Raw genomic sequence first — 26,454 nt, forward strand, 5'->3', positions numbered from 1 at the left:
TAGGGCTTAGACTAATTAATTCAGAATCTCATGGGATGGCACTTACGTATCTGGGTCTTTTAAAAGCTCCTCAGCTATTTCTGGTGGGGAGCCAGGACTGAGAACCAACCATTCATCTAGACCCAGGGATCGGCAAAATGGCTTATGATCCATATCTAGCCCACTGCCTGTTTTTGTATGGCTCACAAGCTAAGAATGGTTTCACATTTTTAAGTAGTTGAAAAAAAATCAAAAGATATTACTGAAATAATATTCCTTTGAAAATCATATGAAATTGAAATTTTAGTGTCCATAAATAGTGATTTATTGGAACATGGCCACACCCATCTATTTACATATTGTCTTTGGCTGCTTTTGTACTTTGAGTAGTTGTAGCAGAGACTGTATGGCCCCCAAATCTAAAATATTTATCTAGCCTTTTAGAGGAAATGTTTGCCAACCCCTAATCTAGAGCATTGGATCTCAAAGTGGTGTCCCCTGACCAGCAGCATCAACATCATCTGGGAACTTGATAGAAATGCAAATTATCGGGACTCACCCTGGAGCCACTGAGTCAGTAGGTGATAGTGCATGCTGAAGTTTGGGAGCCATTTTTTTAGTCTCTGCAGTGTAATGACTCCTTTTTAAAAAGGCTTATGACAGAGATTTTCTACTCTGTCATCCTCACATGTTAAAATGGAGGGTGGGTGTGGACCTGCATTGCCTAGTAGAATAGGCCACATAGCTGTCACTTGTGAAATTTAAACAACAAAGATGCAGTATTGTCACAGGGCTTAGCATATGGTAAGGATTCAGTATATATTTGCTAGATGAATGAAGCAGACTTCTTAAATGTCATAATTTATATGGAATAGATAAAAATTGTGCATATTATCTTAACTTTGAAGCTGTAATATCTTCAGGTTTCTCTCGGGGGTATTTTATCCTGCTTGCCCAGGCTGCGCTTAAAGTAACTAAGAGATTAGTAGCCAGTTGCTTTCTGCTTGGCAGATTGGTGTGAGGGGTGGCACGTTGGGGGTGTTGCAGTATGAAAGAACATTTAGTCGAAGTCTAGACAACAGTGTATTCTGAAGGATAGAAGCAAAGCTTTCTGCCCCTGCAGGATGGCAAAACCAGCATCACCACAAGGAGCTGTGGGCCCAAAAAGGCTTTGTGAGCCACAGGACGTCTAGAGTGCATTTGCTGAGAGTGAGTTGTCAAACACTGAAACATTCATTGAAACGATTATATGGTTGAGTTTTTCTGGAGGTTTTTTTTAAGATTTTATTTATTTATTTTAGAGAGAGCGTGCACGTGCTCATGCTCGTGCTCACACACAAGAGGGGAGAAGGGCAGAGGGAGAGAGGCAGAGAAGCAGACTCTGCACTGAGTGCAGGGCCTGCCACGGGGCTCCATCCCAGGACCCCGAGATCATGACCTGAGCTGAAATCAAGAGTCAGATGCTCAACCGACTGAGCCACGCAGGCGCCCCATGGAGATGTTTAAATACAGTAAAGACTATCCTATGTCTGGAGAGACTTGAATGTATGTGTTGCTCCTTCCCCCTCACAGTTTTCTTTTGGGTGATAGCTGTTTTATCATTTTATAATCCTGTAGGTCCCTTTTGTTTATTTAGATTATTAAATAAAAAACTATTGTAATTAGTACATAATAAATTAGACTGGTAAATTTTGACCTTTTAATTTGTAATGTTTACTTTTTTTTTTCTACTTTGTCTTCTTTTGGCCATGTAAATGACTGTGTTGAGTAACATCTGTCTGTTTGCTATGTAGAATTATTTTCTCAGACTTGATTTAGTGCTTGGTAACTGCAAAGCTGTGTTTTAACTTTATGGTTATCTTCTCTTTGTCTCTTAAGTTTCACTTAACACCCTTGTATCTGTGAAAGGCAAGAGTTGGCGCATAATTTACACTCATTAAATGTTTGTTGAGTAAATGATGGCTCTCCTTTCTTTCATATTCTAGCAGGTGGACAAATTGTGATCTTTTCTCCTATTTTTCATTTGCTAGCCTGCTTTGTATTCTTTCCTCTGATTTTATAGTATGTATAAAAGAGAAAAGAAGCAATTTCACATTTAACCAATTCTATGATAATTCTCTTTTAAAAGGAACATTAAAAAATACCCTCCACCAATGGTGGCCATATTTACTACACTCTCAAATACACCATTGTCGAGCGCCTGGGTGGCTCAGTTGGTTAAGCGACTGCCTTCGGCTCAGGTCATGATCCTGGAGTCCCTAGATCGAGTCCCGCATCGGGCTCCCTGCTCAGTGGGGACTCTGCTCCTCCCTCTGACCCTCCCCCCTCTCAAGTGCTCTCTGTCTCATTCTCTCTGTCTCAAATAAATAAATAAAATCTTTAAAAAAAAAATACACCATTGTTTTGTTTAGTTTTTCTTTTTTTTTTTAAAGATTTTATTTATTTATATGACAGAGAGAGACAGCGAGAACAGGAACACAAGCAGGGGGAGTGGGAGAGGGAGAAGCAGGCTTCCTGCAGAGCAGGGAGCCCGATGCAGGGCTCGATCCCAGGACCCTGGGATCATGACCTGAGCCGAAGGCAGACGCTTAACGACTGAGCCACCCAGGCGCCCTTGTTTAGTTTTTCTTGCTGTCTTCTCACCACTGTGATGTTCTGTTTCCCCACACACTAAACTCTGAAGAGCTGCTGTCATTGTCACTGAAACATCTCAAGCTGTGGGCTTTTGCGATACGTAGTTAGTTACCTGGAAAAATTTGGGGGAAGTCCAAGAACACTGCTAAAAGGAACTGGAAGTTCTTAAGGACCTGGGTGCCATATTTTAAAATGTTTATTGATCTCAACTGGACCCTCAACTTTTTACTTTTGTTTTCTACAGTTATAACCATTACTAAATCTAGGCTTTCTCTCTTATGTGCTTCTATTACTGTCATACTACTTGCATCTGTATTTAGGACTTTTTAGGTACTAAAAAACTAGCATCAGAGATATCAAAACCACCATTTTTTACATCCTCTTTCTGTTGTGAGAGCCTTTTCACACTATTTGTATGTGAGCAATCTAGAAATAACAAATGAGCTGTTTAGAAGTGTTTATGAAAGTCGATATTTGGAATAGTGACTCACCTGTAATAACTAGTCCAACAGATACTTTTTTGTGAAATAGGTGCTGAGTTTGTAGGATATAAATTCAGGGAGCTTGCAGTCCAGTTTGGATTAGAGAAGACTAGTGCAGAGAAACTTGTTTTCATTTCTGCCTGGTGTTTTCATAGAAATTAGGGAAGACCTATTTAGGGAACACCTCTTTAAGGAGGTGATACCAAAACTAAATTCTTAAGGACTAGAAATAGAGCGTACAGATGGATGTTTTATGAATAGAGAGCATCTAAAAAGTCACATACGTATGAATCTTTTTAAATAAAAACTTTTTTTACTTTTTTTCCTTTTGAAAATGTAATTATCCTTTCTTTTAATTGACAAAGTAATGCATTGAAAAATAAGCCACCTTTTCACCTGAAGTCCAGTCTTCTCAAGATGATTTTTTTGGTATATTCTTCAGAAACTATCTATACCATTACAAGAATATATTTATTTCTTTATTTTTTAGAGAGAAAGAGAGCTGAGTGGGTGGGGAGGGGGAGAGAGAGAGAGAATCTTAAGCAGGCTGCACACCCAGCGCAGAGCTCAACATGGGGCTCGATCTCATGATCCTGAGATCATGACCTGAGCTGAAATCAAGAGTCGGATGCCCAACCGACTAGCGCCCATATGTATACATATACGTATACATACATATATACATATATGTGCATATATATACGTATATCTGTATTTAAATCTATTTAAGCAGGAGGGCAGAGGGAGAGGGAAAGAGAATCCCAAGCAGACCCTGTGCTGAGTGCAGGTCCGACATGGGGCTCGATTTCATCCCTGAGACCAGGACCTGAGCTGAAACCAAGAGTTGGTTGCCCAACCAACTGTGCCACCAGGCACCCACCCCCCCACATATATATATTTTTAAAGTGAAATCATATACGTGCTTTGCCATACTTTATTGTGCTCAAGTTTTATTTTTTTCCTCTCTCCTGCTTAATGGTTTTAGAGATCCTTGGTGGGAGAAGCTTTTAAAGAAGGATTTTACATAGAGGGATGGCATAGTCAATTCCGTATTTTAGGTAGTTGTAACATTGATGACCGTGTGGAAGATGGTTTTGAGCAGGGAAGACTAGAAGGAAGGAAATGTGTTAGAGAATATAATGGACTTTAGGAATAGATGTGATGTAGCTAGCACATCAGCCTGACAGTAGGAAAACCATTGATTCTTTGTGCTTATGGATTGGATCACATTGGAGGTGCTCCTTCCTTCCCAGAGGGTATTTGGGAATGTACAGTAGTTATCAAAGTAACTGAAGGGCTCTACCGGCATTTGACGGATGAGGGCCAGGGATGCTAAATTTCCTGTTTCCTGAGTGGTTTCGTACCACAGGGCCAGCATGTCTACACTGAGTAAGAGCACTCATCTGCATCCTCGTCACTGGTGTGCTTGTTTAAGATGCAGTTTCTTGGGCCCTCCACCAGAACAGCTGAATTGGAATTTGTAGGGTTTTGGCCTGAGAATCTGTGTTTTAATAAGCATATCAGAGAATTCTTAGATCTACTGAGTGATAGGAACCATCCCTTTACCATGTGAGTGCTGACTATTTGAGCTATTTTCCCAGTCATAGGACTCTACTTCTACAGCCAGTCATATATTCTCAGCTTCCCGCCAGATTCTCAGGCAGGTAGTTAGGATAGAGATTTAGAACTGAAGAGTTAGTGTTGGATGGTATCCATTTAGGTATAGGCTCCAAACTAATGTCCTGTATGTGGGTATAGAACAGGGGTTGAGAGACCACGGCCCATGGGTCAAATCCAGTCCGCTCCTGTTTTTGTAAATAACGGTTTTTTTGGGGGAAAAAAATATGGTCACACTCATTTGTTTGCCTGTTATCTATGGTGGGTTTTGTTCTAGAATGGCAGAAATGAGTAGCTTGACAGAGACAAGTCCAAAATATTTGTTGTTTGGCCCTTTATAGAAAAAGTTTCAGAACGTGGTTCTCAGTCTTGGCTGCATAATGGAATAACCTGGGCAGTTTTAATAAAATTACTGATGTCATAATCCCTCCGCCACCCCATTTGGGTCTGGGATTTGGTCTGGGTATCTTGAGTTTTAAAAGCTTTCTAGGTGATTCTAATGTGCAGCTACGGAGAACCACGGGTATAGAGCAGGAAGAACACTTGTAGGAGTACAAACTGGTAATTTTAGTTCTTTATGTATTTTACTAGGTCAGAGTGTCAAAAATGCAGACAGTGGCGGGAGAAGAAGGTCCTACTTCATTAAGTGCCATATTTAAAAGGCCTCTGGATGCTAGGAACAGGACAGAAGCTATGCATATAGACTATGGAAAGTTTATGTAACAAGGAAAGGAAATATCCTAAAGACTCCCAGGGAGAGCAATGCTCTGAAAATTATTTTCTGTAGAAAACAAAAGAAAATTTTAGAAGATTCTCTGGCAATCCTCAGTAGGATACAAGAAGTGGCCTCTGAAAAGTAGATTGTAAACTTGTGGTTTCCAAGCAAGATTCAGCTCTGTAAACAGGTCTTGTACGGTCTGTGCATTGTTTTTAGAAATTTTGAGTGAGGTGCCAGCATTTGAAAATAGATTTCACATAAAAATTGAGATTTGTTAGCTTTGGAAAAATCAAATCTTTCAGTAATAAGGCTGAATTGCATTATATCTTACCTTCTCCCTTCCTGAACAGTATATTCCTAAAGCCATTAGGTGAGGCCAAGTAAGGTAGGCCATCCATGCCAGGTGGGGGGAGCTGTTGTGGCACAGAGCAGGATGTTAGAGCCTGAGCAGAGTAGGGAGGGTATGGAATGGGGAAGAAGACGAATATGAGGTGTTGTTAAAGCCCAAGCAGGATGAGAAGGGCACCCTGTGGAGGGGCAACTGGCTTGGGATATCAGAGTACAAGTGTTATGAGGAGGGTGTCTACATAGGAGAGGCAGTTCTAAAGCGAACCAGGGCTCCTTGGAGAAATGGCTGATTCCAGCACTGGGGCAGGGAAAGAACAAGATAAACCTAGAACTAATTGTGCCAGAAAGTAAAGTGTTCAAAGACTGGTAGGGACATGTTCAAAAGCCACCCCACGATAGTAACATTATAACCCATTGAATAAAATAGGAAACCATGAGGGATTAATAATGAATGAAATGAATAAATTGAAAGTTTGATGAAGAATGGGATATCTACATAGCTTCAAGTTATGTCCCTACAAAATACTCATTGACTACAAAAAAAGAAGAGTATCCTTATGGTGAAGTTTGGCATATAACACCTTAATCAAGTGATCAAGTTAACACATCAATAACGAGATCAAAAACATGTGTCACCTGATAGGATGCAATGAGAACAATGCAGCATCACTTCTGTAGTCTTCTTACTCAAGATATATGACCAGAGTCTACTCATAGGGTCACATCCAAGAAACCTAAATTGAGGGACATTCCAGTACTAAGTAACTGGCGTATAATCTCCCAAAGTGTCAAGGTTATATTTAAGCCAAGGAAAGACTGGAACTTTTCCAGATTGTAGGAGACTGAAGAAACACAGCAGCTAAATGCACCACATAATTCTGATTGGATGGTATTGGGACAAATGGCAAAACTTGATTAGGGTCTGAGGATTAAATGGTAGTAATTTATCAGTGCTCATTTACTGATTTTGGTAACTGTGTTGTGGTTATCTAGAAAACCCCTTATGTTGTAGAAACTATATGCTGAAATGTTTAGGTATAACAGGGCATTGTGCTAGCACTTTACTCTCAGATAGTTCCAGATTTTAAAAAGTTCTTTGTAGGGGCGCCTGGGTGGCTCAGTTGGTTAAGCGACTGCCTTGGGCTCAGGTCATGATCCTGGAGTCCTGGGATCGAGTCCCACATCGGGCTCCCTGCTCAGCAGGGAGTCTGCTTCTCCCTCTGACCCTCCTCCCTCTCATGCTCTCTGTCTCTCATTCTCTATCTCTCGCAAATAAATAAAATCTTAAAAAAAAAAAAAAGTTCTTTGTACTAGCAGCTTTTCTATAAGTTTGAGATTCTTTTAAAATAAGTTTTAATAAAGTTTAAATTAAATAAAGTTTAAAAATAAAACTTAAAAATATGTATATATATGAAAGGCTTTATGCACACATGAATAAAGTGGCTTGGGGTATTTTCCGCAACATGTATTTTTATTTTAGTTTTTATTACTTTAATTACAATGCCCTGCTGATAAAGAAAGCAGGATAGAAGTAGTAGGCTATTGTTACAAGACCCCTTATCATAAAAAATCTTAAATGGGAATTTCTTGGGCAATAATTAGCAGTAACTATATATATCTGTGTTAAGCCAATGTGAAGGTTATAAAATAACCTTTTAATAAAAGGTATAATAAACATTCAAAATAGTTTTGTATTTTGTATGATGTTTATTAGTACTTACTGTCTTAAAATTTAAATATTTTGAATCGCAAAATAGAATTTAAGAATAGAAACCATAATTTTTCTATAAATAGGATTATGCCAGTAATTTTTGAAGTAGTTTTTGTTTGGCTTATTGATTTGTTTAATATGATTTAAGTTAGAAGTGAAATTTTTAGTTCCTTCTTAGACTGGGTAAACTTTGTAGAATATGTATATCCTTCCACTTTTCATATTAAAAAAGAATATGAATATGAATATATATGAATATAAATGAATATATAATAGATATGATATAAATATATAATATTTTATATATTATCATATGTAATGATAATATATAAAACATAATAACTAAGATATATATCATATAAAAATAATTTCATAACAGTAGTCTGGGGCTTAAATTCCAAATGAAATAGAATAACAGGAAAAGGGAGGGGCTCAAAAAAGATAGAATTTTGATATTAACTTTGATTAGAAAAAATACATAGTTGGAGATTATTTTAAAAATTTATCTAGAATTAGAATTTATTTAAAGATTTTATTTATTTATTTTGACAGAGAGTGTGCACAAGCAGGGGGAGCAGCAGAGGGAGTGGGAGAAGGAGACTCCCCACTGAGTAGGGAGCCTGATGTTGGGCTTGATCCCAGGACCCCGGGATCATGACCCAAGCTGAAGGCAGATGCTCAATCGATGAGCTACCCAAGGGCCCCTAGAAGTAAAATTTAAAGCAAGTAATATACCCTCTAAGTCACTAAAGAATGTAAAAGCAAACATAGTTTATAAGAGTAATAGGAAAAAAAAAAAGAGGGAAATATTCAAACCAGAAAGTACTTAATAACATTGGGAAACACAATATAAACTATATTCAGGATGGACCCTAGTTTTGCATGTGAGTTTATCTGTGTGTATGACCAACATAGCTGTTTCTAGAAAAGAGACTGAAAGGAAAGTAAGATTGAGTGGTTTCATCTAGGGTGTGAAATTATGGGTGATTTTTTTCCCCCTTTATGCTTCTCATATTTAAAGAAATTAATCTTATATTTGGTATCTGTACACTTCCCAAAGAACAAATGTTCTTAAAAAATGAAAATGTATATATTTTATGTAATATAAAATATTCTAAAATATTTTACAGTTCTTTCAGTAGAAAAATCTGTTTATTTCTAGGTTTATTGGTGGGCAGTATTGCTTATGGGAATTGCCCTGATCATGCTAATGGCTGGATTTATTAAGATATGCAGTGTTCATACTCCAAGTAGTAATCCAAAGCTGCCTCCTCCTAAACCTCTTCCAGGTAAGATAGTTTGAGCAAGGTATATATTTTTGTAACTCGGAACTGTTCAGCAGGTAGAATTGAATGTTAAGTCTTTAGTAACAAATTATATAATACTTTCTCTCTGAGAATGAGATTAGTGGATGAATTATTTAGTTGATTTTTAAGTATTTTTTTTTTTTACCAATCCAATCTAATGGCTGCCAATTTAATGCTAATCTGTCTTGAGTCACTAAAAATATTTAGACTTAGACAATTTTATTTTTGCTTGATACCTGTTTTCTTTTTTCTTATTTTTCATATTCTAAAATCTTCCCTTTTTTTGTTTTTATTATGTTAGGCTACTTCTAAATGATTGATTTTTCTATTCTAATAGCTAGATTCTTTTGTTTCTAATGTTTGTGCTCTTGAAATATTTTCTCGTACATAAATTCATTTTCCCCATGGGTGACGCTTATGGGGAAATAGAGATGACAGTCTGTGGGAAGGGTTTAGGATAGAGGCTTCAGTCACCAAGTAACCATAGTTTTACTCTCCATCTCTGAAAACAACTCCTGAGCTTTGGTCTCCACTCTTGACCCCTCACGGAGACACAGCATCAGGAGGAGGCTTTCTTTAGATTAGTTCCAGGGATTTGGAGAAGAAAAGAGTTAGGAAGCAACTACACTAAATTATTTAGTTCCCATCTGTTTGGCCCTCGCCTTCCCCTATTTGTGGCTTCTGGGCTGCCCTCAGAACACCCGCCCCAGAACTCTTCACTCTAGGTGTGGGGCAGACATGGTGCCGTTAACAGTGGCAGAGAACGAGAGCTGAATGGACAGCTGTCCCTCTCCTGCCTCCCCCAGACTTCTCATGAAGCCTCTTGCCTCAGGCCAGGTCTGCTACCCTAAACAGGGTAGTTTAAAACTAGGGGTTTCTTACAACTTTTCTCTCAGCTGCTCCCCTGAATTTACCTATCTTGGGGCAAGAGAGCTCAGTAGTCATGCTTGGGACAGCATCTTGGTTGGAATCAGAGGAAATTTGACTTTGATGTCATTGCTTTTTGTAAATTGACAGTGTTAGCACTGTAAAACATATTAATTTCTTAGGGATTTCTAAAGAGGGCTGCCGACACTCATTAGCCATGTTAGCAATTATGATCTCATGCAGTATAACAATTTTTTTTACTTGATTTTACTTTAAGCAAATTCCGCCTTTAAAAACTTAAAAAAAAAAAAAAAGACAAACTCTAGGTATCATTGAACCCTTCCCAAAAGCACTTCTACATGAATTGTCATATAACCCTCACAGATTATATAGACAGACTGTAGGAGTTCATTATTATCCCTGTTTTACAGGGATAGGCATCTGAGTTTCAGAGAAGTTAAGTCATTTACTCAAAGACTCCATAATTTATTCCTCATGGATTCTGTCCTCAGAATTCATATTAATCTAATAGTTACATCTGTTGAGCACTTGAAATGTGGCTAGTTTACATTGAGACGTGTTGTGAATATAAAATACATACCAGACTGGGAAGACTTGGTGTACAAAAAAGAATGAAATAGTTCATTAACACTTTTTTGTATTGATTACACCTTGAAGTGATAATATTTTGCCTATTTTGGATTAAGTGAAATAAAGTTATTAACATTATTTTGCCTGTCTTTTTGACTTTTTTCATTATGGCTACCAGAAAATTTAAAATTACATTTATGGCTTGTATTTCTTTTGGATAGTGCTGATCTAGAACCTTTCTTATTGAATTGGCAGCTTTGTTTTTTAAGATTAAGCACCCAGTAAATCCGTTTTACTTTTGTTTGTGATTCGCAGGCACTTTAAAGAGGAGGAGACCCCCACAGCCCATTCAGCAACCCCAGCGTCAGAGGCCCCGGGAGAGTTATCAAATGGGACACATGAGACGTTAACTGCAGCTTTTGCCTTGGTTCTTCCTAGTGCCTACAATGGGAAAACTTCACTCCAAAGAGACACCTATTAAATCATCATCCCCAAACTAAACCCTCACAAATAACAGTCGGAGAAAAAATGGCAAGAGATCATGTCCTCAGACCAGGTGGAATTACTTAAATTTTAAAGCCTGAAAATTCCAATTTGGGGGTGGGGGGTGGAAAAGGAACCCAATTTTCTTATGGACAGCTATTTTTAACCTAATGGCACAAAGTCTTAGAATATTATTATGTGCCCCGTGTTCCCTGTTCTTCGTTGCTGCATTTTCTTCACTTGCAGGCAAACTTGGCTCTCGATAAACTTTTATCACAAATTGAAATATATATATTTTTTTCAACTGCCAATCAAGGCTAGGAGGCTCGACCACCTCAACATTGGAGACATCACTTGCCAATGTACATACCTTGTTATATGCAGACATGTATTTCCTACGTACACTGTACTTCTGTGTGCAATTGTAAACAGAAATTGCAATATGGATGTTTCTTTGTATTATAAAATTTTTCCGCTCTTAATGAAAAATTACTGTTTAATTGACATACTCAGGATAACAGAGAATGGTGGTATTCAGTGGTCCAGGATTCTGTAATGCTTTACACAGGCAGTTTTGAAGTGAGACTCAATTTACCTTTTTATAATGATAGAGTTGGTTCTGATACTCCTCTTGTCTTCATCCCATGGCTGCTAAGAGCATAGGAGTGACTACGTTGAAGGACACAGTTAAGTGTGCAGACTGGACGTGCGCAGCATACTACTTCAGAGTCCGTTCTTACGTAAACGTCTGATTTCTGCTTACTTATTTTAAACTTTCTAATTCAATTCCGGTTTTGAAATTTTAATCACGCTTTGGTAGAAATTATGTCAATGAGATGATTTTTTTTATTTGTAGCCTGTTATTTGTGTTTTCCGTATATCTAAAGTATGCTAATTATGTTTTTGGTTTTCTCTGATATGGAAAAGAAAAAGCTGTGTCTTTTATTTTATCAAAATATTAGAACAGTTTTTTCAGCATACTATCACTGATCATTGGTAACCACTAAAGAAGGGTGATTTGTTCAACTAGTAGTTAAAATTGTAGATAGGCCTTCTGACATTTTTTTCCTTAAAATATGTTAACAACAGTGAAGGTGAAACAGCACAATGTCCCATTCCAAATTTATTTTTTAAACATGTAAATAATTGGCTTTTTAAAGAAAGAAAGCAAAAGCATTTAATGTATTAACAGGCTTATTGCTATGCAGGAATGGAAGGGGGCATTACAACAAAGTTTTAAGCTTGTGACATATTTATTGCTTCTGTTTTCCAACTACATCACTTAAATTAGAAGTAAACAGCTATGATTTTTCTGGCTTCACATAGGAGGCAAATTTAGAGAACGTTGAAAAGATTTGTGTTTTGGCTTTTTTTTTTTCCTTTTTGTTTCTTAAGAGTATAAGGTTTACACAATCATTCTCATAATGTGACGCAAGCCAGCAAGGCCAAAAATGCTAGAGAAAATAATGGGATCTCTTCCTTGTAAACTTGTACAGTATGTGGTGACTTTTTTCAAAATACAGCTTTTTGTACATGATTTAGAGACAAATTTTGTACATGAAACCCCAGATAGACTATAAATAATTCTAAACCAACAAGTAGGTAGATATGTATGTAATTGCTTTTAAATCATTTAAATGCCTTTGTTTTTGGACTGTGCAAAGGTTGGAAGTGGGTTTGCATTTCTAAAATGGTGACTTTTATTCTGCAAGAGTTCTTAGTAACTTCTTGAGTGTGGTAGACTTTGGAACATGTACATTTTTTGCTTGTAATGTTATCCTGTGGTAGGGTTTTGGCAGGTACACACTGCCCTATTTTATTTTGAGTCTAAGTTAAATGTCTTCTGACAAGAGATACGTGCACTGAACTCTTTCCACTGCAAATCAAGATGTGGTAAAAACAAAAGGATCAAGACAAATGAGATCTAGTACTACTGTCAGTTTAATGTCCACTGTGTTTTATACAGTATCTTTTTGTTCACTTTGGAAATTTTTACTAAAAATTGCAAAAAATAAAGTATTGTGCAAAGATGTAAGGTTTTTTGAAACTTGAAATGCATTAATAAATAGACTTGATGAAATCAACTTGAAGGTTCCATACTCTTTGAACTCTGAGAAGTACCAAAAGGAGCTTCCCGCAAGGCAGCTTTTCCTTACTAACTGAGAGATGATTAAGCAGAGAGAGGATCGACTCTTTCCGCACACGTACGGATAGTTTTATTCCAGGTTAGGAGTCCATGAAAAAAAATGTACGATCAGTTATCTCTGTACCTACATACAGTGATCATTTAAAAAGACATTCAGCTGATCTCAGCTGCTTCACATTACTTCTAATCAATATTCAAAATGTTTAAAAGTCTTTGTCTTGGTAGATGAGCAGAGTCATTTTGGAGACTGTGGTCTTACATGTATTTCGCAAAGCTTTGAATACTAAGTACCTCATGTATTTTAAGGGTCTGTTGTCGTAGGTACGTTTTAAAATTTGGAGCCACGTTTCCTGTCTTATCAAATGCGTAGCAAATGAGAGAACTGACATTTCAGTTTTGTTTTGTTTTGTTTTTTTTAAAGATTTTATTTATTTATTTGAGACAGAGAGAATGAGACAGAGAGCACACGAGAGGGGTGAGGGTCAGAGGGAGAAGCAGACTCCCTGCCGAGCAGGGAGCCCGATGCGGGACTCGATCCCGGGACTCCAGGATCATGACCTGAGCCGAAGGCAGTCGCCCAACCAACTGAGCCACCCAGGCGCCCTGACATTTCAGTTTTAACTAGAAAAAGAATTATAAGCCCAGACTGGTGCCCTGCACGGAATAATCGGCCCCAAATTCTTTTTTTTTAAATCAAGACCAGCTGTAAATAAACAGTATTTGCTAAATGAGTAAATATGCAATACTTTTTAGTCACTTTGATTTATAAACATCCAAGTATATATCATGTTTAATTTTGTTTGTTCGTGAAGCCATTGATTCAGATGATTGCAAATTTGTTGTTTTTACTTACAGTTGAATACTTAAATTTGTTTAGAATGTTTTTGCCCCTCAGTTTTCTAAATTCTGGCAACAACTCACAAAACAAAATCAATAAAATAAACTATTAGGGTTTTTGGACTTGGTGTTCCCTGTAGCTTCAGGAAAGATCATACTGTTGGGGAAGGACTTTTTAAAGGGAAAGATGACTTTATCTGGTCTTATTTTCTGAGGTGTCTTCAGCACCTGTGCTTCGGGTACTTTGTTTTTATCATATTCACAGGCTAGTGAAAACTGAAGATTTCTCCAAATTGAGCAAACTACTTTTAAGTTCTTTCTCTCTCCGTGTGGCCGGTACATTTTAAGATGAATAATGATTATTACTTCTCCCAAGACGGGATTCGTGTCCTTGCCAGCTGTGCAGTTGTGGGTGCTTGTGCTTGAGAAGGCTTTTAATTTCTTGTTAAGTATTTCTAATGGGAAGTGTTAAGAAGGGTCGGTGTAGTAAATGCATTACAAAACTGGACAGCCCTTCTTCAGGGGTATAAGAGGAGATGATGTTCATTATCCAGAATTAAAAGGTCATTGTCTCCCCAAACTGGAGAGCAAGTTGCATACGGTTTTAAAGCAGCTGCCGGGGACAATTCATCTTTAAAGAAGTCTAAATTTGCAATAAATTGTAGTTTCTTGAAAAACAGTTTGACTTCTAAGTAATAAATATGGTCAGTTTGCCCCACAGAGCTCAGCTTCAGTTTCGACATTTCTGTGTTCTTGATTAAAAACAACTCCTGTTTAGTTCTCTTTTTCCATTTATTACCAGTTTAGTTTTTCCATTATTGTTTCTGTATCCAGCCCTTCATCTTATTAGGCTACAAAATGAGCCCTTGTGTGCTATATTGCGATATTATTTGCATGTGTAAGAGATACACATGTGTGCACTAGTTTCAGTAGAAATTCATATATTTTATAATTGATAAGCTCTTCAGAGTGTGTGTTCTCTCCCATAAAAAGCATTGGGATGCTAGGTAAAATGGAGGGTTGAACAAAATATTTATAGCCTCTGCTCTTTCCTAAAATCTCCACTAAAGTCACAGTGACTGGGGAAAGAAAAGAGCATAATCCAACAAGGATAAGGAATACTGAAGCAAAGACAACAAGAACACAATTTTTGAAACTGGAAAGCAGGTGAAGTAGTATCTGACTTGGCAGGCCCAGGGAAGCCAAGTCCTAAGCCAGCAGTAGAAAATGAGAATGTTCAGATTTTGGGATATAGCTTACAAGACTTCTTTCTATGCATGTGGTTAAAGGCATGCTATGAACACTTCCGTACCCACCTTTCTTATTTAACAATGTACTGATATAGTATCTACATCATTTTAATGACTATAAATGTTTCATTCTAACGACTTATTCGATGGATGTACTTACTGTACATTCATAAAATTAACCAGTTCCCTCTTGTTTGCATATTTAGGTTTTTAGATCATTTATTATTTTAAACAGCCCTACAAGGAAAATGCCTAAGCCTAATAAAATACCTACAAGTGGAATTGTTGGGCTAAAGGTTTTTTAGAGGTCATGGATAAAAATTATGATATTGTCTCTCAGAGAGATGGCACCAAGTTATATTCCTACCATTATCATATAAGAGTACTTCCACCATTAGCATGTTATATGCTTTTTTCAAAGTAATCTCTACAGCAACATGGGGCCCCAGCATATTATATAATTTTTTTTTTTAAATCTGAGAGCCCCATGCTTAAAAATTCACATATGTGCAGCTACATGAATTTATTAGAAACAGTAGAAAACTCCTGCTTGATTGACTTTATTAGCTTTGAACATAATTCAAGTCAAACATAGTGCCCCAGGTGTGGTCTCTAAATGCCATTTTCTTCAAAGAAACAGGACTTCCTTGATGAATGGCTAATTCCAGGTCTAGAGAAAGAAATGTACAAGAAGAGCCTAAAAACCACTCTGTCATACCAGAAAGCAAATAAACCATTAGAAATTTGTCAGAAAAGATTGAGGAGGCACCTTAAAGAAGTTCCCACTGGTCAAAGCTGAGATAATTTTAGCATCAATAAGGATAGCATCTGCAAGAAATTGAAGCTCATGTTAGGTTTACTCTAAGAGTCTACAAAATCATAGTTACCTTTGGAATATGCTCTTAAAGAAATATACCCAGCTAAGTAGTTAAAGAGGAAGGATAGGATATCACCATTTTACCCCATAATGATTAATGGATCTAGGCAGTGATCACCAGTAACTGCTAACCCCACAAAGAGATAGCAAACATTTTTTGCCTCTTAACGGAAATACATATACCACTTATGAAGCAGATTCGACCAAAAGTCGAATCTGATGCTGATTGAGCCTCTGTAACTGATCACCTCTTTACTAGAAATACAGAAAAGAAAGGAACATGTTAATTGATACCACAAGAGATTCAATCAGCAAAATCCAGACTCTGGAAGACTATAGGACCAATAACCTGTTTGTTCAATAACTGAATTGCAAGGGAAAAAAAGATGGGTTAAAAGAGACTGAAGAGATATATCTACCAATACAATTTATGGGCTTATTTGGATCTTGATTTGAATAAACTTAATTAAAAAATGAGACCATTGGGGAAATCTGGAAATAACTGGATATTTGATGACTTTAAGGAGTTTTACGGTTATTTTTAGGTGTGATAATGGTGTTGTGGTTACATTTTTACAAGGAGCCCTCCTAGAGATGCAAATTGAAATACTTAAAAATGAAATAATACAGCATTTAGGATCTGGTTAAAAATAATTGAGGAGTTTGAGCTGGGTAGTGTGTGGGAATACAGATGACCATGAGTTGATAATTACTGAAACTGGGTGCTGGGTACTTGGGAATTCATTATACAGGTACTATTTTCTCTACCTGTGTTGATGTTAGAAGTTTCCCATAAATGTTTTTTTTAAGTATGAATCAAATTCATACAGAAACGCATTGTTTTTATTTCAACAACCATTCATGATAATAGCCTATATTTACAATGATTTTTTATAATGATTTTTTTTACTGTAATTAAACTTGAATCAGTCAAGCTAACATAATTAATTATATTCTGCTCCAGTTACTGTGAATGATTAACTGATTTCAACTGCTAGGGTGAATGCTTGAAGCTGTCAATCATTCAGCAGTCATAGCAAGCGGGCCGTTCCATCCCTCTTTGCGCACTAGTTTTTGTTGGTCTTATTTATTCACATTTAACCTGTGTGTCCTGAAGTAGAAGAAATAGAATAAATAAACTCTACTCTTTCTTGTTGAAATGATAATGATCTCCAGAGGTGGAAATGTATCTTTAAAAAGATATCCTGGAGTTGTTCTCAGTATAAAGAAATTAGAATAATTTGATAGAGTGCAGTTTGTCTTATATAAAAAGTGATTGCATTGCATGAGTTTTCGAAATAATTTTGGAAAAGCAAATACTGAACGAATTAGCCATTCTTCATTCATTCTAAATGTGTATTTCACTTTTTTCTCTCTGCCTTTTGGGCATGGGAGTTTTAGGCTTTGTATTTCTAACAAAAAAGCCCAGTTTTTATAAATCGAGGTGTCAATATGTTGTGATTTTCACTGTTTAGTTTTGTGATTGTAGTTAGTTCTCATTTTCCATAAGTTCCTATTAGTAGCATCTCTGAATAAGTGAATTGACCTTTTAAACCCCCCCCCCCCCCCCCCCCGCCCACTTCCTTGAAGTCTTATCTCAGAGGATGTTTGGAATTCTTTGGCTCTGAAGGTATGCATAGACTGGTTGGCATGCGCTGGTAACCTCAGTTATTCATGGGATGGATCATTAAGCGCTGGGTTGTGCCAGCACATCTGCTAGATTAATAGGTATATATTGGTGAACGTAACAATGTCCCTGCCCTCGTGAAGCTTACGGTCTGGTAGGTTAGACAGATGTTAATCAAATAATCATGTGGGTACATGTACAATCTCAAGCCTGATAAATGCTACGGAGTGGACACTTCTGTTGATGGGAGAGTTGATCATGCAGGGATGGGACTGAGGGAGGAGGTGGGACCTGGTCAGGAAGGTCAGGGAAGACTTCCCCAAGAGTGATGCTTGAGCCCAAATCTGAAGGATGAAGAAAAGGGGTAAGTGGCTCAAATAGAGTTTTTAATAATATTGAAAGGTTCTATACTGGGTGCTGATAGCTAATTTTTCTTTGGGGAAAGGTAACATTTTTTGCTCTTGATTTTATTATATGTAAACCTAGCCATTCAGATTCCCTTGTGAGTTTTTAAGGGTGGTTTTTCATTTTGGCTTAGCACTGTATTCATTTACTGAAGAACTGGCTTTTCCTTTGGCAGATATGTCCTACTTGGTGGTGGTTCTTGAGGATGTTGGCTGGCCTAACAGTTTGGAGGTTGTGAAAGGTTCTTGGCTTTTCAGACCTTTTCCTCTGAGCCATGGCTGCCCATCAACTCAGGATCAGGACATCTAACCTCATAGTGTGCTTAGTGAGGTGACCCTCTGATGTGCGCTCTGGCATTCTGTACATGCTTCTGTCCTAGCTCGTGCCACACAGCCGTGCTAACCCTGCTTCATCTAAGCCAAGCTCTGGAAAGGATCATCGATACTCAGTGGCTACCTCAATTCCCATTCTCTTACCAACCTCCTGCATTCTGTCCTCACAGCCCTCCAGGGACAGCAATCTGTGCTCTCAGGGAGCTCATAGTCTAGTAGGAAAAAAGAGCCCAGCAATTAGAATGCTGAGGGATTTGTGCTGTAAAACCTACAGATACAGGGTGGCTAGAGGCTCAGAGGAGATGCACATGTGAGCTGACATGACTCCCCAGAGGAGATAGGCTTGAGCTGAGTTTAGGAGTTTTAGTAAAAGTTTGCTCAAACTTGTCCAAACTTCTCGTCACAAGCTTTGAGCAATGATGTCATTGCAGGGTGATTCCTTGACTGCTTCCTGCTCTGTCATACTTTCATGCCCGTGGGTTTGTTTTTCCCTCTGCCTGGATTGCCCCTTCCCTCTTGGGTCCTCTACTTTGTTAGTCTCTATGTCCTTCAACTTGGTCGTAGTAAGTGTTCCATAAATATTTATATTTTAATAAAGGGTGTGTGCTTTGTAAATAGGCAATGAAGCTAATTTCACAAGATAAGCACAAATGTTAGTCTCCTTACAACATATTACGGACACCAATACTTCTAACTTTTAACATCTCTGATTCTAAATCCCCTGGCTGCACGACCTCCTCCCTTTGCCCCCAGGGAGAAATTTTCTTTCAAAATCTAATATGCACTTGTATTTATAGAGAATAAAATCTACCCACCACGTTCTGTGCGAATGGGAAAAATACAGCTTAGCTTTCGAGTGTGTAAGCAACAAATTGTAACTCCTGGCAGAAGGAGAGCTGGATTCATAAAATCTCGAATTAGAAATTAAATGGGGAGGCCCTAGCTTCTTCATGTGTGAACAAGTGTTTTCTTAAGCTAAATCGTCTATGGCATTTTTTATTTGACTATTTCATAACGAAAAGTGAAAGTTAAACATTTTGTAGGTGGTATTTTCCCACCACAAACCTCCTGATCAACATTTTTCTATAAAGTTTTCCCACAAAATTCTAGTTATGTGGGTTTTTAGACAAATATTCAGAAAAAAAAAAAAAAGTTGGGAGGGGGTATGGATCCCAGGGTCAAATGGAAATGCTGAGTTAAAATCAAACACGTTTTTGTTTATTTTTATTTTCATTTATTGATTTATTTTAAATGAAGTACCTTTCAGAGCCTCCACTATGATCTCTAAAAGGGTCTTAGAGCATGCAGTGCTCCCAACCAGTTAACTCTTCTCCTCTTTCTCCCCTTGAAGAGTCTGGGCTCTGCAGAAGCATTTTGGGGATCGCTGCTTAGATGGCGGGTACCTTTGTAGGGTCCCCATCCAGGGACAGATTCTGCTTACATAAGGAGTTCTCATTGGGCTGGAGTTTCACGAATGCTACAACACACAATGCCAAGGGCCGTGGGGGGGACGACAGGTCGCAGAGACTCAGAGGACAGGTGACCTGGCCCCTCCTTCACCTCTTAGAAACCTCTCTGCTTTCTGTGGCATTCATTAAAACAGCTGCCTGGGACAGTGATCTTCAGCTTTGTTGATCTGATACCCCACACTTAAAGATCTTGGGTGCATACTCCTGATAAGGACATATAAATGTATTGTTGCACTATTATGTATGTTTGAAAATATGCAAAACTTTTAAGGACAAGGTTAAAAGTTAATGGAAGTTATTCCACATTCCAGTGAGTCATTTTGCACAGACCTGGGTATATGAACAACCCACTTTGTAAACCTCTGGCTTTAGAGACAGAATCTACGTATCTTTCAAATTATCTATCTGTCACCCTCCCTGCATTCCTGGGTTAAGTATGCTTTCCAGTGGAACACTGTAGCTGTTGAAGAATGCAGGCCACCTCTCCATATTTATTCCTAATGATGTCCAAGAGAGACTAAGTGGAAAAAGCAAGTATTAATAAATATGTCTGATTTCTTGTATGTAAACATTTTTAAGTTTGTAAAAATATGTAATTTATGTATAAAAATGTCTAAATTGATACATTAAAAATGACTATTTCTGAACACTGGAATTAAGGTTTTGGGAAAGGTTTGGGAAGAGGATTATATCTTTCCATATTGTTTGAATTTTTTATGAACTTGGATTCTTTTTATAATAAATAATTTTTAAAGTCACTAACTCCATTGTGATGTCAAATATGTTACAAGACACTGGGTTTTTATTTTATTTTTTTTTTAAGACTTTTTAAATTTATTCATTTGAGACAGAGAGACAGAAAGAGCATGAGCAGGGCGAGTTGCAGAGGGAGAGGGAGAAGCAGGCTCTCCGCTGAGCAGGGAGCCAGATGTGGGACTCGATCCCAGGACCCTGGGATCATGACCTGAGCCAAAGGCAGAGGCTTAGCCATCTGAGCCACCCAGGCGCCCCTGGGTTTTATTTTTTTTTAAGTTTTATTTATATAAGTAATCTCTACACCCACCATGGGGCTCGAACTCATGACCCTGAGATCAAGAGTTGCTGGCTGTTCTGACTGAGCCAGCCAAGCACCCCCAGTACATTGTTAATGTTGATAGTTGAAATTGAGTGGTGGAAACATTGGGCTTCATTATACTATTTTTACTTTTATGTATATTTAAATATTTCCATAATAAAAAATTAAAAAGAAATGCAAAAAAAAAGTCTGTAGATATAAACCACATAGTTAACAGGATTATCTTGGGGGTGGGAGAGAGTTGGGGAGTAGAGCTCCAGGTGCATTTCCCCAGATACGTTCTATAAGCATGTATTGCTTTTATAATGGGAAAACACATAATTAAACATAAACACACACACACTGCAGAGCCCCCAGTGGGAAGAGTTTTGTGTGTAGACAGGAGTTTAAGATACTTGTTTGACTTCCCAGACTCTTGTTAGTTTCTAAGGGAAAAGACAAAACGAATGTGCAAGCCAAAAGTGTTTAATATATAGGGCCCAGCTGTTCCATGTTCAGATCTTAAGGCTTGTTTTATAATACAATTTCTAATTCTTGAGCTTGTTACATAATAAAACAAAGGGGAAACTCCAAAGCATAGCCAAACACCCCTGCACAGCCCCAGCAGCATCAGGGAGAGCACAGCGAGTGGTCTGCCATGAATGAATTGCACTGTTAGCTAGTTACCAGGCTCCAGGATACGAAAGACAGTATCTTTAAGTAGAGTACCTAATTATAGCTCTCACATGGGGCTCAAGGGAATTAATATGTAAAGGATGTTCTGTGTTGCTTACTGCAATGGTAGGCTGCATTCATAGACATATAGAATCTATAAGGAGGGAAATGATGGTTCATTAACTGTGTGACCTTGTAAAAGTTAGTTAAGCTCTGGGTACCTCATCTGTGAAATGAGGATAATAATACTAGCCACCTCAGGGTACTTGTGAAGATTAAATGAGCATGTTTGTAAGGCACCTTGCATATGGTGAGTACTCAAATGCCAACTATTCTTGTTTTCATGTGAAAAACTGCTTATTGAACTGAGAACATTTAGCTTGCAAGCAGGTGTTCCCTGATTTTAAGTATCTTCTCAAACAGCCATGTGGTTAGGGCTGATTGGTCTTTGGTTAATCCCATGACCCTTGCCAAGAGTAGGAATGGGCCTGTAACCCAATCTGGCCAGTGAGATATGAGGGGATTTCTACTTTTCTTTCTCTGGATGTTGTCTTGTCTAAGTATGCTGCCTGGAATGGCAGTAGCCAACTTGCTATCAGCCTGAGGATGAAGCCAACGTCAAGGATGGTAGAGGAGAGAAAAGAGAAAAAAAGACTTCATCTTAATGACATTACTGAGCTGCTGAATCGGCCATCCCTGAAGCCCACCCTACCTTGGGACTTAACTTCTTTGTAAGACTAAAAAAAAAAAAAAAAATTTTTTTTTAATTTAAGCTTGTTTCTGTTAGCTTCCTAAAGCATCATAATCAATAGAAGCTGTACCAAAGGAGATGTGAGGTGAGAGTGGTGGCATTTATTCAGTCATATTTATTGAGTACCTTGGAATGCAAAAATAAGTTTCAAGCACGAGGAATGGGGATTCTGGAAAGATAGCAGCTTGAACACATCCTGCCTCTTTTCTACTTGCAGTGTAACCCATCTGCCTCTCCTGAGAAGAGCAGCTGCCGGGGCCTCCAGGAGGCAGACAAGGCCCCAAATGTGGGTGAGGCTCTAGGCTCTGGCAGAATCCTGACAGAGAGAGGAGCGAAACAGAGAGCCCCAAGGAGGGGAGCAGGGGGAAGGTCCTTGTGAGTGTACCTGGTCTCCCTGGTTCCTAAAGAGCTGAACAGATGGACTGAGTTGCCTCCACCCCTGAGTTGGAGAGGTGAGAAGAGGAGGAAGGGCTTCCTCCTAATGCCTCACCAGATGACTGGCTGCCCATCTGCTGCTAAGCTTGGGCCAGGGGAGGCTGAGACTACTGTTCCTTCTACTGCTTTGGGAGTGCTGCCATTTAAGATATCCCAGGACACGGGACAGAGCCCCAGTGAGCAAACAAAGGAAAAGATTCCTAATGTGGCCCAGCAGCCTAATGGAGAAGAATTACAAGCAGAATCCTCAGTACAGAAATAGCTGCTTTGAAGCAGAAGAATAAGAAAAGTTAAGGAGATTTAAGTGCAACACACACACACACACACACTGATTTTCTGAGACCAAAAATGATTTTGATGTAAAAATTTCAAGAGATGAATTGAAGGAGAAAGAGGTCACTGTTGATGTCTGAATTAGTCTCCTGGAAGATAAGAGAAAGATACACCTAAAGGCACAGAGCAAAAATACACAGATATAAATCAAAAGATGGATAGAAATCCAGAAGGAGGGTGGGGGGTGTGATAGAAGAGGCGATCGATAATACAAGGAAAGTTTCTTAGCTGAAGAGAGACTTGCATCTCACAGAGTTCCAGGAAGGACTGATGATGAAAAGACTCCTAGGCGTATTCTATCTTTGAGCTACAAGAAAGAGAAAAATCTTACACGTTTCTACAGAGAACAAGTTACCCCTAAAAGGGAAAGAATCATCCTAGCACTGGACTGCTTATCTACAACAGTGGAAGCTACAAGGTGGAAAACTGCTGACCAACCAAGAGATTGTGTGGAAATCCACCAAGACAAATCTCTGTACCTTCAGTTCACTCAGTCCTGCAGATTAACCCGAGAATACGTTACCGCTTGCTTTTATCTAGCACATAAATTCAGAGTCAAAGTCTCCAGAAGACTGAGGAAGGGCGAGGAGAATATAAAATGGTAAAAGGAATCATCACCCAAATCCGGGTGTATCATCATCACCTGGGTACTCAAAGCACAGAGAAGCTTGTTCCTCAGACTGTTGAGTGTGGCTGGGCTCTCCACTCTGTAAGAGTATATTCTTTTTCTGGATTGATCACATCACCATCTGCCTTGACAACTCTTCTAAAAACAGTCTGGAACTAAAAATAAGGAGCGAATCTCAGTGAATCTGGGCACCGGGGGTGGGTGAAGAGGAGGGAAGTGTTCCAAAGGTCTCATCTGGGGAGTGGCTGTGGAACTGGTGGAGGAAGTGAAAGTATTCTGAAGTTTGGAGTGCAAGTGGTGGGGGAATGGAGTATTTTGGTGGGAGAAATATATGTCTGGTTTTCATATTGTGGTAAAGAAGTACGTATCTGATTATGAGCAAAAGGAAAGAGAGAGTAGCTGGAAAGAGAATGGAGATTCACAAGAGAAGTCATGTAATAAGATGAAAAGGGGAAAATAAGATCAATTTGATCAACCTGCAAAAATAAATATAAGTAAAAGGGGGAAATAATAAGTAGAATAAGCCACCAAATAAATGAGATACCAGGAGCCGTCTAATCATTACGCTAAATGTGAATGGACTGGATTTTCCCATTAAAAGTCAGACACAGATTGAGCTAGAAATATAAATAAGTCTGCTATACACTATCTAGAAGGACAATATCTTGAAACAAAATTTTAAAGAACTATAAAGAGCAGTTGAAAGTGAAGGGATGGACAAAGATGCCATGCAAGCATAATGAAAAAGAAAATAGGAATGGTAAAATAAATAGCAGACAAGGAAGAATGTAAGGCTAAAGGCACTCTAAGAGGGATATTACATAACCATATAAAGCACATATGCAGAATTAACATTAGTAATCCTGTGTATACTAAACAATGTAGATGCAAAGACAACTTGATAAAAATTTTGTAGATTTCAAAACATGTTTTCCAGAATCGAAATATACAAAAAATAAGGATATAGAAGAACTGCATAATACAATCAACATACTCAATTTAATAGATATACAGGTAACCTTACGTCCCTTAAATGAAAAAAAGCCAGATTTTTATATATTCATAGAACATTATAAAAATCGATTATGTGCTTGATCACAAAGAAAACCTTACCAGATTTAGACATGAGATATTTTTTGTTGCCACATTCAACAAAGTTAGAGATAAAAAATTTAGATGTCCAGAATAGCTTATTTATAAATGAAGGAATACCTCCTGGCCAACTTTTGGAGCATAGAGGAAAATAGAGCTAAAACAGCAAACTAGAAAGCATTTGGAAAGGGGGAATGCTTTATATCAAAATCTGTACTCAGAGGAAAACTTATAAACTTACATACCATTACTATTTTTTTTTTAAAGATTTTATTTATTTATTTGAGAGAGAGAGAATGAGAGACAGAGAGCACGAGAGGGAAGAGGGTCAGAGGGAGAAGCAGACCCCCCATTGAGCAGGGAGCCCGATGCGGAACTCGATCCCGGGACTCCAGGATCATGACCTGAGCCGAAGGCAGTCGCTTAACCAACTGAGCCACCCAGGCGCCCACCATTACTATTTTTTTTAAAGATTTTATTTATTTATTTGAGAGAGAGAGCAAGAGTGCGTGCATGTGCTTGCTCGCAAGAGTGGGGTAAGGAGCAGAGGGAGAGGGAGAGAATCTCAGCAGACTCCAAGCTGAGGTTGGAACTCAGTGCGGGGTGGCGGGGCTCCATCCCACCACCCCAAGATCATGACCTGAGCCAAAACCAAGAGCTGGAGGCTTAACCGACTGAGTCACCCAGACACCCCAGACTCAGAGGAGATCTTACAGACGTAACTTATGTAGTCCTTTAGATGTTTTTTTTTTTTTTCTAGAAACGCTTTTTTTTTAAAGTACATTACTTTTAAAAAGTACATTACTTTATATTCCTAAATTAATAGGCCTATTTTATGGGCCTACCCTTGTCACTGTATGTCATTGTTAAAAAAATAAGACTCATTGTACCTCTTATTCCATTAGAATTTCAGGATATAAGGTAGAAAACAAACAAGTGGGCTGTTCAGAGCGCATCAGCCATGCAATGAATGAACCCGCCAATCACCCAGGAATTGCAAGAACTTAGAATTATTCCAAATGTACTTCCTAAAAAGATAGTATTTAAATATATTCTTAAGAAGAGTATCTCTAGATCTTGGGAGAAATATTATCATTCTCCAGCATAGTTTCTCTTTATAGTTAACTAATTTAACTTTATAGTCTATTGGTTTCCCCCTTTTTTTTCCTTTGGTGGATTATATCTAAATTTAATGTTGGACAGAGCACTACATAGCGTTCCTATGACTTAATCTTATTTTCCATGAAAAATATGTGCGTTTCCTCCGTTACCTCAGGCAGGATTATTTGAATTTCAGTTTAGTTTGGGATTTTTTTCCTGTGCTTTAATGTTATGTCTTCATTTACTCATGATTGTGATCATATATAACTTTGTATTTCTCTTGCTTGAAGGCATTTCACAAGAATAATTTTAATAAATGTTATATGCAATAAACAAGTAAAAGCTGAAAACCGAAGAATATTACATGCAAAAGCACAAGGACCAGATGGTTTCATAGCTGTTTTTCTCTAATTAAAAAAATAAAAAGATCATCACAATCTTATCTAAACTATTCAAGGCCATATATTAAAGCTGTAGAATATCTAAACATGAAAATTATAGCACCAAAAAAGTAGATCAGTTTCACTTACGAAAACAAAGGCAAATTTCTTTTCTTTAAAAAGATTTTAATTTATTTTAGAAAGAGAGAGATTGGGGGGTGGGGGGGAGGGGCAGAGGGCGAGGGAGAGAGAGTCTTAAGCAGACTCCATGCTGGGCACAGAGCCCTGACACAGGGCTTGATCCCTGGACCCTGAGATCATGACC

The 26,454-nt window shown here is 38.1% G+C and overlaps 1 protein-coding gene across 4 annotated transcripts in view; it reads left to right on the forward strand.

Annotated features, from left to right (window-relative positions):
- Positions 1–12,821, forward strand: part of ADAM10 (ADAM metallopeptidase domain 10) — a 135,174-nt gene extending 122,353 nt beyond the window's left edge. For all 4 annotated transcript variants that reach the window (XM_045899976.1, XM_064570411.1, XM_054513519.2 and 1 more), the window contains 2 exons: positions 8,652–8,778; positions 10,570–12,821. In XM_045899976.1, the coding sequence (XP_045755932.1) occupies positions 8,652–8,778; positions 10,570–10,664 (222 nt within the window). In that variant the 3' untranslated portion in view covers positions 10,665–12,821. The remainder of the gene's footprint in view (positions 1–8,651; positions 8,779–10,569) is intronic.
- Positions 12,822–26,454: the final 13,633 nt, after the last annotated feature.

The sequence above is a fragment of the Mirounga angustirostris genome, unplaced genomic scaffold (genome assembly GCF_029215605.1).
Source record: "Mirounga angustirostris isolate CCGP_5_RB_7025 unplaced genomic scaffold, mMirAng1.0.hap1 SCAF_9, whole genome shotgun sequence".
Classification (NCBI taxonomy): Eukaryota; Metazoa; Chordata; class Mammalia; order Carnivora; family Phocidae; genus Mirounga; species Mirounga angustirostris.